Genomic DNA, 16,589 nt, shown 5'->3' with positions numbered 1-16,589 from the left:
TCGAATTAATAGAGTTAGTCATAATAAAGAGTTAAACACATAAATGGAATGTGCAAAGACTTAGAAAATACCTTGGCTAAGTCCTGCTTCAAGGACAAGAAAACTTCCCTCTTACGGAAGGACCACAACTCAGCCATATCTTCGGGAAGGCATAGAGCCTTCTCTAAACACTCGGCCACTAGGCTCGAGCTTTCCTTCTTCGGGTCCCTCAAGTTAGCATCATCCAAAACAGGGCTACCCGAGCTGAGGGTGAAGTTGGGTCGCCAGGCTGATGCCTTCTTTGTAGACTCACTACTGGGGTCCTTCGACGAACCAGTAGGAGCAGCTTTTTTGGAAAGGGCTTTCCCAACCCTGGTATCTTTAGTGGGAGGGTCAAGACTCTCCCCTTCTTCAATTTCTATCACATTTTTGCTACTTTGGCCTCTTTTTCGTTTTTTGTCCTCCACCTCCGAGGAAGGTGCACGGGTAACAGTCGGAGTAACTGGGCGAGGTGGGACCGGAATCGCCGGTGAAGAGTCGCCTACGTGCGCCTGCAATAAAGCCAACAGGTCGGGCTCTTTCTCTTGGAAACCCATTTCGCTAGTTGATGGATTGGAGCTGGAAGGAGCGTCTGGACGGTAGAACACTTCAAAATCCTTCTTGGTCACCTCGGGAGGATTTGGCTCGGGCGTGGCAGCTCTTTCCTCGGCGACAAGATTAGCAGCTTGGTCCAAAGGAGGATAAAGTAATTGGGCGGCAAGAGGAGCAGGAAGCTGTGCGTCTTGAGTTCCTGCAGGCGGAGGTGCGAGCAGTAGGAATCTAGGGGCCGCAACGTCGATCCGAGCTAATCGTAGATCCCTTGCTCTGATTACGTTCTTCGGGCTTTGGAAACGTTTGGTGGATGGTGTGTACCCGAGGATGATGTGGGCTGCTCGGAGTTGTCCGTCCCGGTGTATAAATATTTCTGACCGAAGAATCCTGTTCAGGTCAGCTCGGTTCACAGCAGATAAGTTCGGAGCGGTATGGAAATCGTTTGCAATAAGGAATGAAATTGTTAGAATGAATAAGTTAAACAAAGCAGAACACATAAAAATTTGGTCATTCCTAAACACTAGGTCAGTCCTCTTAATACTACCTGGCGTCCCTTCTCGGGTAGGGCAGTGTAAGCCGTCATGCCAGTTGCCCGAGACGACAAGGTAATCTTCGTCCATCCCTTTACTCGAGTCGGGTAAGCAAGAGATCAGCCTAACGGAAGGGAATCTACATTTCATGTAATATTTAGTCCTATCCCCTTTTTGGCGATTAGATCCCAATTTACATCTTGCCATGTCAAATTGGTCCCCATCTTTCGGTTAAGCGCGTCTACGCATCCTAAAATTCTAAGGACATTTGGGGAACACTGTGAGGGGATAAGCCTATAATTTATTAAAAAATCTCTGGTTACTCTACCCATAGGAATCTCCATGCCCCCCTTGATAAACGCAATCATGGGAATCAAAACGGATTCAGGTGGGCGAGATACGAGTGGAATCTCTTCTTCCTCACAATACATGATGTTTACGTCATCAGGGATCCTATATCAGATTTTAAAGGCAGCCTTTGCCTCGTCTGTGTTAACTAACTTAGCGTACCTACCCATTAATCCCCGTGACAAAAGGAGAAAAGAAAGCAAGTAGAAAGAAGCAGAAGGAAAATGAACACACCTCTGAAGATCACTTAAAATTGGTCCTCGGGAGCTCACTCTTCTTTTAATACTTCAAAATGCCAAATGAACTGCCTCCAGCTTGAAGGTTCGCTTTTATAGTGGTGAGAAAGTGGAAGTAATGAGGTAAAAATAAAGGCGGTAACTTTCCCGCTCATAGCTGGGAGCGAAATCTGAGCCGTGCATTATCCATCCAGCCGTAGAACGTGCGCGAGAAAGGAAACGCCAGACTCCATAAATACTCCATCGTGGAATACGAGGCGCTTGACGCGGGTCATGGGGCAGTGAAAAGACGCCTGTACGTGTGAAAACAAGGGGATAGGTAAGAAGCGTGTATGCGAAGTTAAAACTTGGTTATTAATTTATAATTAATAGCTCAAGTGTTAAAGGGGCTGTTGTGAGGTGTCGAGGACCCAGAAGCCTGAGGATCCGAGGAAGGGAAGGCTGACACGTAGCAAGTAAGATGATATAAAAGAATAGGGAAATTCACCTGACGATTCCCGAAGATGAGATGGCATGGACACTGGTGACGTAAGGGACGTATTGCACATATCTGAAGGTGGCAGTGTAACCTAGGAGATTGCATTGAATGACTGGCACCAACCTTTCTGGCCGCATTAATGAGAAGATACCAGCTTTGTCCGTTGCATTAATGAAGATATGACCTGAATAGTGTATAACGCAGAGTTGGAGTTTTGTTCTGTTACCGACAGATAGGTGTCGGGAGGAAAAACTTGATAGATGGCAAGGTGTAAGGTTGAGATGATAGGAGCGAATTATATAAATAGGGGATGAAAGAGATGGAGGGGGACTTTTGTTGTTGGACCCTCTCTACCAAATATATTGTATAAGGACCTTTGATCAGGAAACTAGGAGGAGGAGTTTTAACGAGTTTGTGAATTTTTAGGTCCTTACAATAATCATATAAATTTATTTAAGATAAATAATTAATATTATAGATAATAATATATGTATTACTCTATTGGCTAATTTAATGAACTAATACTTTGATATAAATGCAAACTTTGTTGATTTAGAACCCTAAATAAAGAGAACTTCAAGAGACGCGCCACATGGCACAACCTTAAACTTTCAAACATGAGATCTCTACTTATATATATACGAGTTGGGTTTAAGTTACACTTGGTGTAAGTTATACCACTCAATACTTTTTAATTTTATACGAATTTTGACAAATCTATCGTTAGATTATATTATCTTTGTATATTCTCCATGTTTGCAAAATTTCAAGGTAATCAAAGATTAATAACTGTGTGTGCGTGTGTGTGTATATATATATGAGTTGAGTTTAAATTACACCTGGTGTAAGTTACACCACTTAATGCTATTTAATTTTATGCGAATTTGACAAATCTACCGTTATATTATATTATCTTTGTATATTCTTCATGCTTACAAAATTTCCAAAGTAATCAAAGATTAATAACTATGTCATCAATCAATTGTTTAAATTCGAGTTTTTGTAGTTTAATGACTACAGGTGAGATTTTTACAACTAGGATACATGACCAGTTAAGTAACCTCAAGTGTCCTACCCTTAAATGACTACAGAAGGTATGAAGGTGTCTTTATCACCAGAGTCATGCACAGAAGCGATTGTAACTCCCAATTTTGGAAGGAGAAGTTTATCAATGGCTTACCTAGTCTTTTTGCCCATAAGATTAGGGAAACCCTCAGTAATTCCTCAGGCGTTATAGATTCAAGTGCAGATCTCAACTGCATCCAAGAAGAAATCATTCCCTCCAAGTATTTTTAGCAGATCAGGGAACGGTTATCCTTAGCAAATGGTAGCGAGATGTAGATCAAATACAAAATCCCAAAAGCCCCTGTGTGCCAAGATAACACATGTTTCAAAATAGCCTTTGTCCTAGTTAAGAATATGATAGATAGAGTTATCTTAGAAAATCCTTTTATGTGTCTGTTATATCCATTTATCACGGATAGTGAAGGAATCACTACCCATCCTTTTGGTCAGCCAGTAAAGTTTAAGTTTCTCAGAAGCCCAGAACCCTGTGAGATTAGCAGTCTCTAGGATGTCTCCATCTCTAAAACCCTTAACCTGATCAGTAAGAAAACACAACACCTTAAGTATCTTAAAGATGATTTAAGACACAAAAAATTGAGGAACAATTAGCTTGTAAGATCACTCAAATAGAAATCAGTGACTTTGAAGAAAAACTCGAACACGAAGTTTACTCAGGCCTACCTACAGCCTTTTGGCATAGAAAGAAACATGAGGTGGCTCTTCATATGTCAAAGATTTCAAAGACAAGAATATCCCAACCAATGGTCGCCCCATCCAAATGAGCTAAGAATTCATGGAATTTTGCAGAGGTGAGATAAAGGACCTCCTTAGCAAATGAATCATTAGAAAGTCTAAGTCACCTTGGTCATGTCCAGCCTTTTATGTCCAGAAAAATGCTGAGATAGAAAGAGGTGTACCCAGATTAGTCATCAACTACAAACCCCTTAACAAAGTCCTAGAATGGGTTAGGTATCCTATCCCAAATAAAAGAGACTTAGTTAACAGGCTTAGTAAAGAAGTCGTCTTCAGTAAGTTCGACATGAAATGTGGTTTTTGTCAGATACAAATCAGAGAATCTGATAGGTATAAAGCTGCCTTCACCACACCCTTCGGTCATTATGAATGGAACGTAATGCTTTTCGGTCTAAAAAATACACCCAATGAATTCCTAAACATCATGAATGAGATTTTCAATCCATTCTTTAGTCACTCCATTGTTTAAATTGATGATGTACTCATTTTTTTAGAATCCATTGAACAACATTGGAAACACCTACGAGCATTTCTTCATACAGTTAAGCTCAACAGCCTTGTTGTTTCCACTTCAAAATCAAACTTTTCTAAACACAAATTCGGTTGTTAGGTTTTTGACATCCATCATGGCTTAATCAAACCCATAGACAACGCCATTTAGTTTGTAGACAAGTTTCCGGATCAAATCCTAGACAAAACCAATCTTTAGAGATTTCTAGGATCTGTAAATTACATTTCTGATTTTAATCAAAATCTCAGGCAGCAATGCAAGCCCCTTTTTGATAGACTTCGAACTAATCCACCTCCTTGGACCCTAACCCATACTTTAGTCGTTCAAGCAATTAAAAAAAACGTCAAGACTCTTCCTTGTTTAGGAATTCCCTTAGCAAACTCCTTCAAGATTGTCCAGAAAAATGCCTCTAATATTGGTTATGGAGGCATTCTTCTTCAGCGTGTTAGTCCTAATTCCCCAAAACACATAGTCCGCTTCCACTAAGGAATTTGGACTCCCACTTAACTTAATTATAGTACTATTAAAAATGAGATTTTATCTATAGTATTATGCATTTCAAAGTTTCAAAGTGATTTATTAAATTAAAATTTTTTAATCAGAATTGATTGCAAATTTGCAAAACATGTTTTAGAAAAAGATGTTCAAAACATTGTATCAAAACAAATTTTTGCACGATGGCAAGCCATTCTCTCGATTTTTTTATTTTGACATAGAATTCATAGAAGGAACCCAAAACAACATCCCTGATTTCCTTACCCGTGATATCTTGCAGAACCCCAACCAAAATGTTCGGGAAAAAGCCAGCACAGTAGCCCTAGCCCCCAAAGCTACCTAAATAGTCACCTTCCAGCAACACTAGTCAGACAAAGAACTTTGGCCTTTGGCCAGATAGTCCTAGTTTCTCCAGTTTCCATGGTCAATCGTTTTGTGGTTTCCACAATCCCGAAACCAAATTACGAAAGACCACATTTAGCCAGCCAAGTTTTAGTTCTGTCTTAATATCTCCAACACCTAGAGCAATAACCCTATACACAGTTGATGATCCCTTTGGCCCCACCCAATCCCAAAGATCATCCCAGCACCACAGCAGAAAAGCTAGGTCTCCTTATATTAAAAAACCTTAAATCTAACATATCTTTTATATCGAATCCCACCTGGTTCATATAAAAGATCCATTGGCCCTTGCAATGGAAGTTTTGCCCCCAGATTGGCATTTCCTTCCAAAAGCCCCTAAAAAATCCATCAAGTTCTATAAGAGCATCCTCATTCAGGAAAAGTCTGCTCGAATAGAAAACATTCCGTCCAAAGGGGACCCCTCAGTCATTCTCTACCACAAGCTTATCATCATCAGGTTCATTAGTTGCAAAGAATGGGGCCAACACTCCTCCTTGCTCAAAACAATTCAGACAGAAGGCATAGAAATTCAATATAGTTATTATGATTATATGGACGCCTTTGAAAAGATTTTATTTTACCAGAATAAGAACTTTGATCATTCATGGTTCATAATGTTCGATAAAAGTTTAAACAGCCAAATACCCACATGATTCCTTAAATGGTGGGAAATGTTTGGACCAGTCCCTTAGATTTTCCCAGAACCCCTCCAGGCTACTCTTAGATATTTCAGCTTAAGATTCCAAGTCAACAATCACAATTCCCAGTTCCCAGCAATTCAGCATATGACTATTAGGTATAAAATCCATTGGATCAACATGCGGTCCTATGCAATCAGCAACAACTTGCTAAACATGGAATTTTCAGTAAAATGGTGGGATAGCCTTAAAATAGATCTAGTTATCGACCAAATAAATAAGGATTTTCCCCCTCCAGTCCACAGAGCCATAACCTAAAAGACAAGGTCCCAATCCAGCCTAGAATCTGTCTCAATCGCTGGAAAATCTAGCAGGGAATTAAAGGATCTTGCCGAACAGTTGCTCCTCCAGGCTTCACAAATAGAGAAAGAAGAAAAGGTTTCTCCTGCCTCTTCTGAAGCATCCACCAGTCGCCATCCATTTGACCCCCTCTAGGATTCTAAGGACCCCTATGAAGGCCATAATTTGGATAGTCCCTAGACTATTCTAGTAGCACCAGTCACTATTCAGAATAGTTCCAAACAGTTCTAGATTCTTCTAATAGCACCAGTCACTATTCAGAACAATACCATCGGACAAGTTACTATTCATGAACAGTACTAGTTGACGCAAAATGATAAAAATAGTACCAGCCGACACAAAAAGACAAAACATGAATAGTGTCGCAGTTTCGCTGCGATTTCGAGGTTCTCGTCTACTTTCGGTGGAAAAGGTTTTCACCCTCAAAAAAGCAAATTACCCCTCCTCCCCCAGAATTTCAAGAATCTTCAGAGGATCCTAAACTCCCCCAGAAGATACTAAGCTCCTCCCAATCTATATAAAGAAGTTCAAGTTCCATTCGAAGACAGGCTTGATTTTCGGCAAAAACCCTCCTCCTACAAAATCCCTTTGTAATCTTGTAATATTTCCCCCCTGTAATCAAATGGCATTTTCTTTTTTTAGTTTTCCATGTAATCATATGGCCCTAGCCAGCCTTTTAGCATAGTTGTAACTTACCCTTAAGTGGTATATATATATATATATATATATATATATATATATATATATATATATATATATATGGAAAATTATACTTTACCATCCTAAACTATGCACCAGATTACACTTAGCATTTTAAATTATTTGAATGCACACTTTGCACCCTAAACTATCACACTTATCATATATATATATATATATATATATGAAAAATTATACTTTACCATCCTAAACTATGCACCAGATTACACTTTGCATCTTAAATTATTTGTATGCACACTTTGCACCCTAAACTATCACACTTATCATACTTTGCACCTCGACGTTACTTTTATTAGTTAAATTAGATAGAAATTAATAACAGATGACTTGTACATATTTTTTGCTTAGGTGGCACATTGTTTTAAGACCAAAACCCTATTTTCACAATAACTAAAAACAACTGCTTATTTCTTCTTCTTTTTCCCAAGTATTTCTCTCTCTCTCGGGTGGGTACAGGTCTTCCCTTGCCCAGCAGCTTTTTTCCCTTCTCATTGTTCAATTCCTCCTCTCCCCAAATCAAACATACAAGTTATCTTTTAAGTCCAAAACAAAATCATCAACGGTACCAAAACAAAATATGATGTACAAGAAACGCTCCATAACACAGTTCAATATGGTTCCCAAACTCATTAAGGCCTGGGTATCTACCTGGTTAACTAGTAATTTATTGAATAATAGGTTTTGGATGGTTTTTCTATAATGCTTCAGCTACTATCTGGCCACTACGGAAATTTAGATGTAAGGCAGCCAAGTAAGGTGATATAGTTTCATCAAATACTGTGCTTAGAAAGGGTCCAATTTTGTTGGGTTTAGAGATAACTTGTATGCTTGATTTGGGGAGAGGAGCAACTTAATAGTGAGAGAGAGAGAGAGAGAGAGAGAGAGAGAAAGACATGGAAAGAGAGAAGAGAAGAAATAAGCACCTGTTTTTAATTGTTGTGAAAATGATGTTTTGGTCTTCAAACAATGTGCCACCTAAGCCAAAAACATGTGTAAGTCATATGCTATTAATTTCTATCTAGCTTAATAGTAAAAGTAATGCTAAGGTGTAAAGTGTGATAAGTGTGATAGTTTAAGGTGCAAAGTGTGCATTTTATCTGGTGTGTAGTTTTTAGGATGGTAAAATGTAATTTTTCACACACACACACACACACACACAATATATATATATATATATATATATATATATATATATATAGATTTGGGATGTCTTAGCTTCATTCATGACATTATAATACATGAGATACTATAATACATGAGACATCCCAAATATATACACTTAAGACACTGACCAAACAGGGGATAGAAATAATCCAAAAGAACTGCATTCCCCGCGGAGGAACTAAAGCATCAGAAGTGGGAAACTCGAATACCATAATAGAATCTATTTCTAGAAAATATTTGTGAAACCCTTAACCCAAGCCCATGGGTCAATTTTTGCACAGGGAAAATTTAATGAGCCTTACCCAAATTGTCTATGATTTTGGATTGAAATTTTGAGAATCTTCATCCAATAAAGCTGGGCCTTAGCTAAAGGCCTAAAAGAATAAGCGGGTCTCAATGTTGAGAAAGTATTTCATTAGACAGTCTCTTGAGACAACTCTCTCACAACATATGTAGATCCCGCATATTGTGTGAGAGATGTCTTATAAGATTATCTTAGAAGATAATTTTCCCAGAGAGAGAGAGAGCAACCAATTTTAAAGCCACAAAGAATACAACACACAGCTAAATTGCCTTAATCTTTGACAGGGCTTCACTTCTTGAAAAATAAGAAGATTCTTGCATTTACTGATGAAGCCGTAAAATTACAGGCCCATGAATTCCTAAGATAGGCCTGAAACTACCTTTGCTTCCCGCACCGAAAAAATAGTACTTCTGCTCCGTATCAAACACTCTTTCCTTTATTCTCACCTTTTTTAATCCTAAAAATAAGAACATGGAAAGAGAGAACAATATTAAAAATAACACAACCTTTAATTTCTTTCCCATACTAAAATAAACTTTACAGTTGAAAGTTCAGAACTATACTTGCACTATAAAACTACGGGTGGAAATTAAAGCACTGTAGTCCTATAAGTGAATTGAACTACCTGTCTGCCTAACCTGGCATTAGTGACCTTAAACTTTGCTTACATCTATAATGCTACTTTTCATCCCCGCCATGTTTAAACCTATCAGATATCTATACACTGCCAATTCGCCTAATGTTAGAAAACTTGATAATCATCATTTTCTGTTTTCCTATACCAACGGTCATGCACCTAAATTTACAAAAAGAAAGAACCCAACTTTAAGGATCAATCTTCGAGGTCAAAACTTTCCGCCTCGTAAATTCCACTAAGTGACCACTTGCTATGGCTTCAGCTGCTAATCACATCTCTGGTTGGCAGAATCAAGATCACCATTATTGTTATTGTCACCATGTTCATCCTCATCATCGCTACAAGACCGCTTACTGAAATTGACCCCCTTCATTTTTTCCAGGAGGTCATTGGGTATGGCTAAATTGGGTGATGCTTGCTTGTCTTCTTCAACTGCTTCAAGTTTGGGAGTTGTGAAAACTTTGGGCTCCAACAATGCAGAGCCACCACACTCAGATGCTTCAGCCGAAGTAGAACACATTGAGAGCTTCAAGCTAGGACTGACATTTTCAGATAAATAGCTGAGTATGTCAGGCTTCGGTTTTATATCAATCCATCTATTCCCTACCCAATCTCTGGAAGTTCGAAGATTTGTTCTCTCGAGCTTAAGAAACTTGTCTTCGCCTAATATCACAGGACAGGTCATGTAAGTCAACATAACAACTGATGGATATAACCATAACATTATTCATTACTTATTAGCAGGTCAATGAGCCCACGTGCACCCCATACAATAACACAAGAAAAGTTGAACTTTTTCTGATTGGTATGTTACGCACGAACCCAATGGGTCTAGAACCCACGACCTCACCCTCCATCTAGCACTTATAAGGTGAGGAGGTGCCAGTTGAGCTAGAGCTCATTGGCAAGATTAAATTAAGTTGAAATGCATCAGATATTGCTATATTAGAACATACCAGGAAAGTAAACATGCACAGCATCATTTCCAGATATGTCAAATCCAGTTATAACACCTTCCCACCAGCCATCACTCCACCACGCATCAACTGCTGCACCAACCTCCAACGTACAGTCTGTAAAATCCTTAGGAGGCCTTGGCCGAATTGTCAAGCGGCCTGAGCATCTCATGCCCAATTTATCAGGAGCTGCAACTCTAGATGCAAGGACCCATTCCTACATATTAATAAAAAACAATAAAATTCTATTTTTGTTCCTGGTTAGTTCTTTGTTTGAAAGGAAACATTTAATGCACATGCACATGCTCAAACCAATTGATGGGATGGGCCACCTCTCTCTGGTTCTATAGGCTGGCAATCATCAGAATTATTATTATTTAAACCAATAAACAAGTAACAGAACCATCAGTATAGCATTAACAGCCTAATTGCTTACCATCCAATTTATGTTATCAAACTTCATTGTGAATGTACTGAGGCGGGGCCCAATAGAAAAAAAGACAAAAATAAGAAGAAAAGAATAGGCCTTCTACCAATATTTGCCTCTGCCACAACCTGTGCTTCATTTCCAATAAAAGCCAAGGAAATTCAGAGCTTAAATTTATGGAGAATTTACCTCTAGATTGCCACATTCATCTGCATCCTGCACATCATTGTATTGAACTTTCAGACGCTTCTCAGATGCCTGCAAGATCTTACACCTAAACCAGCAGCCTCGAATGCCACTATCTTGACAGAGCAGTTCTATTTTCTCATCAACCTTAAAAGAAACAGGACACTGGACCTGAGGTTCAACAATCTTTATTCCCATCATTTTCCTTGAAAATCTTAATTTCAACTTTGGATAATTTGGTTCACACTTCGTTAATTGATTCCTAGGGGGTGAAATTCTGACACCAGAAGAACCAGTTACAAGCCCTTGATGCTCCTTGTGACTCCTGTTCCTCTTAGTACCCACCCTTACAGAATCATCATGTGCAAACTCTTCCTCATCTTCCACATGCAATTTATGGCGCTTAAGTTTTTGCTTGGGCACAAGAGAACAATCTAAGGAAGAGAGGATTGCTTGATTAGAATACCCACGCAATTTAGGAAGAGTGAAGGGCTTGATCTTATTATTCCTGAACTGCCTAAAACACATATGGATTCCAGGAGAAGAAGTAGGTGCAACAGCAGACACAAATTTTTCATAATGCTTAGGAGTCAACACCGTTGCAGAGCCATCAATACACTCAGCACTGATCACCTGAACATGAGGTGTGATGAAAACTTCTCTTGGATGTGGATTCAGTTGAGGGATTAAATCTTCAACTTCCTTATTATGGAGAAACCACCGCACTTTCACCTTTTTGAGTCCTTTCTTGTCTTCATAAATATCTTCCAAGTAACCAAGATATTGCCCTTCTTCACCCATAATAAATACAAATGAATGAACCTGCACATCAGGGAAAAATCAAGGAAAAAAAAAATAATATTCTTGAGGATCTGAATATAAGTGAGAGAAATTGTAACACCACTTAACAAGGGCAAGACCATTACTAAATGTAGAAACAACCAATGTGTTGGTGCTTACAGCTATAGTGGTGCCATTCCTGTCAAAAGCTGGGTAGTGCTTTAGCTGTTTGGCACAGATCCAAGCAACACCAGACCATACAATGTCTGAATTTTGAACTTTCAGTTTCCTTGGAACCTGGATTTATGAGAATTCAAAATTTCATAATAAAGAACATACACTAATCTAGAAGCAGATAACAAACTACAGTAAATGGATACCATATGATCTGGAAAGTATGTTTGACGCCCAGCCATTGATACTTCAAGAGATCCTAAAGCTTGCCTTGAGTCTGTTGGTGTATCTGTTTCACATATACTAATATTGTTTTAAAATCTTCCCCTTCAATAATGGCAAGAAAGTTTCACTCACAGATAATTCACTGAAGACTGATTTCATGACTTAAGTTTATGGATATATGTAAATATAATAATGTGACAAGAAGACAATGCACAAATTCAAGTGTGATGCCTGCGATTGAATACCAAAAGAAGCGAAAACTTAGGAACGCATCAACTTATAAATCATAGAATGCTTCCATACATTTCTGGCAAGTGGAAAGGTAAAGGGGCCCCTGGTTCAACCCAAGATCCAACCCGGCCAATTTGAATCCGTTAGCATGTTTTGATTCCGTTTCAATTGGATAAAAAAAAGAAAAAAGCAGTCTGCTTATCATAAGGGTAACAAGCCCGCTCAAGACTGAACCATCTATCTATGCGTATTATTTAGGCAACTGGGGGTGCTCAAAACTTTGGAGAGAGATATCTGTCCTTCTCGTTCCAAAGATATTGGGCTTATAGGGATAAAACAGACAGTGATAAATATATTGTAATTGCTATTTAAATACTTGTGAACAATTATTTTTAACATGCATAGTTTACTCTGAAGATGAAAAAAGAAAAAAAATTCTATCCTATAATGATAACGCAAATGATTCCTGGTTCAATTAATAATACCTACTTTAACTGGAAAACTCTTAGTTGTAATCTCTTGGTAATCAGTTTCTAAAAACAAAATAGGAATTAGAAACTAAAGAAAGGCTATTCTATTTTGCTCCACCACCACAACAAAAACCAAACTTTAGTCCCAAAATTTTTGGGATCGGCTATGAATCCTCAACAAACTAATCATGGTAGATCACATTTATTCATTTCCGCCATTCTATTTGAAGACATACCCTACTTACTTCCTTAATTGACATGCCCCTTTTACTACTTCTATTAATTGTATTTTCAGTCTTCCTCTATCTTTTTTCATTCCCTAAACTTGAATCAACTGACTCTTTCTCATTGGTGTATTAGTCGCTCTCCTTTGAACATGACCAAACTATCTCAAGCGATTCCCCCTTATTTTTTCCACCCCTACATTCTATTTCATAGCATGATTACCACACTAAATTAATTTTCTGCCTTTCCCATAACTGGTTATTGCATATGTCAAACAATAGTTAAATCAAACAACAAATAATTGATTCCCAAATATAGTAAAAACAATTACAAGAGTAAATCATAAAACGGCTAACCATTCTCATATAAAGTAAAAATGACATTCCTCTAATACTCTTAAAGAAAAAAAAAATTCTAAGACAGTTTAAACTAGAAAAACTCTTAAAGAACTAAAATTTCCCATATGCTTTAAACTAGAGTAACAGCATGTTAACCCAATCATACAGTTTTCTAGACAAGTAAATTTCATGAATTCACCATACAGACTCAGTTTAATCAACCCATGGAACCCATTTCCATAATGTCAATTGGTATTTTTGGACAGAAATTCACTGCTGATGTGAACTAAAATTCCTAAGATTTAACAGATGCAGTAAAATACCAGAATAATAAGCATTTTGAAATTCACATATAAAGAAAGGTGGAGATCTAGTTGAGGCTTCAAATTGAGAAGGCAAAGAGAAAAAAAAAGGCATTGAAGTTATAGATTTAGGAACAAAGGAGTTGGATCTGTAACAATTATAAACAATTGAAAGAAATAATGCAAAGCATGAAGAAAAAAAAATTGACAACGGTTTCAAGGTATGCTACTGTACCCCCTTCCTTGTTGCTGCTTGAGGATCCTATCAACAAACTCATCAAATCTCTCTCTCTCAAAAGTGGATGCAGTGGTTTGTAAATATCGAAGGAGAAAAGGACGTGGCAGCAAGAGCTTATAAGGGCATGCAAATACACAGACACGTAACACCAGCCACTCGTACATGGAAAGATGGTACAATATAACTGGCTGAGCGCTCTCTCTCAATTGAGTTGGGTGCGCTGGGTTTTTTAAAAATCAAAGAAGTAAAAGAAGAAGGTGAGGTGGCAAGAAGAGCTTATGATTCTATCAACATAGTCAGACACGCAAATACCCACCTCTCTTTCTCAAAAGATGGTCTGATATAATTGACTTAAAATTTTTTTCACAAAAGTATTAAGTGTTTCTTATGACACACAACTTCTCTTAAAATGACAATCTATACTTGATGGTTCAAAGCCAAATCATCGTACTAGATACCACTTTAATTGAAGCTAAGAAAGAAACTACAACCCCTGAAATCGATTCTGAGCCATAGGAGTATAATGAATTTCAACAAAAATATGATCTATTCCCATCCTAATACAGAATATTGTCTTAAAATGATAGCATCTCTAACATGTAGAATCAAGTTAATTTCTATCTTCTAATCCCAAATCTACACAGGATCACTCCAATCTTAATTAACAGGTATGCTAAATTACCATATTGGTCTTATAATAGTATTTTTCCAGCCTGACTAGCCATATTCATTCAAAATAAAAAATTAAGACCAATAATAAAAAGGACCACTATGAACGGTTACTCATGAACAATGATGAGTTATTACTCCTAAATACTTACCATGCTAGTAGATAACATATAACCGTGTGCACTTGCACATGCAGATGCACGTGAGAAAGGGGGAATCATAAATGAGTAAAATTTATTTTGGTAAATTAAAAGAAAAAAAGTGCAAGTATACACCTTTAGTGTGTAACAACAAGATATTGCCAAACATTTACAGAGTTTTCCATGGATACTCTTTTAGTATGTATCCAAAAGTTTCAGGAAAACCTCCGCATATTGAAACCCATTGAGACTATAACATATTGAATCAAAGGCATTCTCAGTTGGATCATGTATTTCAGGTAACGACTATATTAATTGTTAGCTTTGACTTGTGAATAGAAGCTTACATAGAGATCAATTTAGGGAGTAACAATTTTAACTTCAAAACTGTTAACCTTTGTAGAACACAACCTTGCATGAACTTCATATTCATAAATCTGAGTATCCCAAGTGCTAGTTTTCTTCCATATTAAATTTTATTTTGGTGCAATTTGTTGCACCAATTCTTTTTTATATGTAAGTTTTGGCAGAAAGGAGAGATACCAGGGGAGATTTGAAAAAGTTGGTAGCACCAATGCTGTTGTAAAGTTTTGCAATAAGTTCCAATCAATTCCCATTTACTCTACAAAGACTACAATGATTAAACATTATAGAAAGGAATTTATAATTTAACATCTAGGTGGAACGGATTCAATGTGACCAAAGGTGGAAATACTGAACCCATGTTAACAAATGGTCAGTACGGAAGCAACACGTTACACATAATTCGATAAGTAACAGCAATTTTCACATTGCACTATCATAGAAAATTTCTTTTCTCCCAAGCAGTAAATTTTGATCATGCACGCAAATTACTATTGTAAACCCTGCATCTCAATGCTTGTGTTCTTATATAAAGAATTTAGGTGTAAACAACATGTTGAGGCTAGTATTATGCTATTCATTGATTTCATTCAATATAGATCCCCAAACTTCATATTTCTAATTAAGAAATAAAAAATTGTAAGACATTCAATACATACTTGATATATCCGAATATGGCACACGATGCCTTGAGACCAAGGATTCAAGCCACTCCACCACTTCTCTTCTCGCCCGCCACTTTCTGCACACATTGACAGATCTCTCGAAGCCGTAAAATTGCATAAAGTCATCTGAGACAACATAGGTCATGTGTCTTACACTCCTCTCAGTTCCTATAACAGCAAGAACTACATCCCCAGATACACCCTTTAAATAAAAATGAGTAACACGGTTACCACGCTCATGACTTATAATGTGCTCCTCCCAAGACACAAAACTAGGATCATTCACATCCATAATGATATATTTAAAGAGCCCCAAAAGAGTTCAAGGAGCCTTTTCTATCACATTCAGCTAAAAAAACCCCAAATCAAGCAACAAACCCTTTAATACTCAACAAAACCCAACTTTTTATACACTAAAAGGTAAAACAAACGAACCCCAATTCACAAAACAGAAAAAAATGGCACTTTGGTTCTCACAAAAACTCCAACCCCCCCCCCCCCTCCCCCAAGTCAAGAAAAACCAAAAGACACACAAAACAGACAAAACCCAATTCAGCAAAACTCACCCACACTCACTAACTATGAGGAACAACGCAGTAAACATAAAAAATTTACATGGTTCTATCTGTGAAGCAAACAAATTGGGGTTTAGCCAAAAGTGAAAAGAAACGCATTGACTAGAAGATAGTAGTCAAAAAACGGAACAGGGGTTATGTTGTTTCAGAGTCTTGGAACAAAGCAGAGAGGGCTCAAAAGCAAAATAAAGCGTAAATAAACCAAAAGGGTCTCTAATGGTGGTTTGGATAAACAAAACAAAAAATCAAAACGAGAGAGAAAAAAAGTACAACTTTGCTGAGAGTTTCAGAGTCTCCTTAGTAATACAAATAACTATGAAAAGTTCATAAAGGCACCGAGTGAGTGTGAGTGACACAGAGAGAGAGAGAGAGAAGGTTCAGGGTTTTGCAGAGCTTTGAGGGACAGAGGCAAGG

General features: G+C 37.7%; 1 protein-coding gene across 3 annotated transcripts; it reads right to left on the bottom strand.

Moving 5' to 3' along the window:
- Positions 1-8,662: 8,662 nt before the first annotated feature.
- On the bottom strand, positions 8,663-16,077 carry LOC142637160 (uncharacterized). Of its 3 annotated transcripts, none has more exons than XM_075811439.1 (6): positions 15,595-16,077; positions 11,941-12,023; positions 11,741-11,857; positions 10,784-11,602; positions 10,168-10,384; positions 8,663-9,031 (listed from the first exon to the last, which is right to left on the bottom strand). In XM_075811439.1, the coding sequence occupies exons 1-6, from the start codon at positions 15,890-15,892 to the stop codon at positions 8,895-8,897; spliced, it is 1,671 nt and encodes a 556-aa protein (XP_075667554.1). In that variant the 5' UTR covers positions 15,893-16,077; the 3' UTR covers positions 8,663-8,894. The 3 variants fall into 3 exon arrangements, with proteins under 3 accessions (XP_075667554.1, XP_075667553.1, XP_075667555.1); XM_075811438.1 differs by lacking the exon at positions 8,663-9,031 and adding an exon at positions 9,068-9,874; XM_075811440.1 differs by lacking the exon at positions 8,663-9,031 and adding an exon at positions 9,068-9,874 and having other exon boundaries at positions 11,941-12,037; positions 15,595-15,729.
- Between the last annotated feature and the right edge of the window lie 512 nt (positions 16,078-16,589).

Source organism: Castanea sativa, chromosome 5 (assembly GCF_040712315.1).
Source record: "Castanea sativa cultivar Marrone di Chiusa Pesio chromosome 5, ASM4071231v1".
Lineage (NCBI taxonomy): Eukaryota > Viridiplantae > Streptophyta > Magnoliopsida > Fagales > Fagaceae > Castanea > Castanea sativa.
This window is presented reverse-complemented; position numbering and strand designations above follow the sequence as displayed.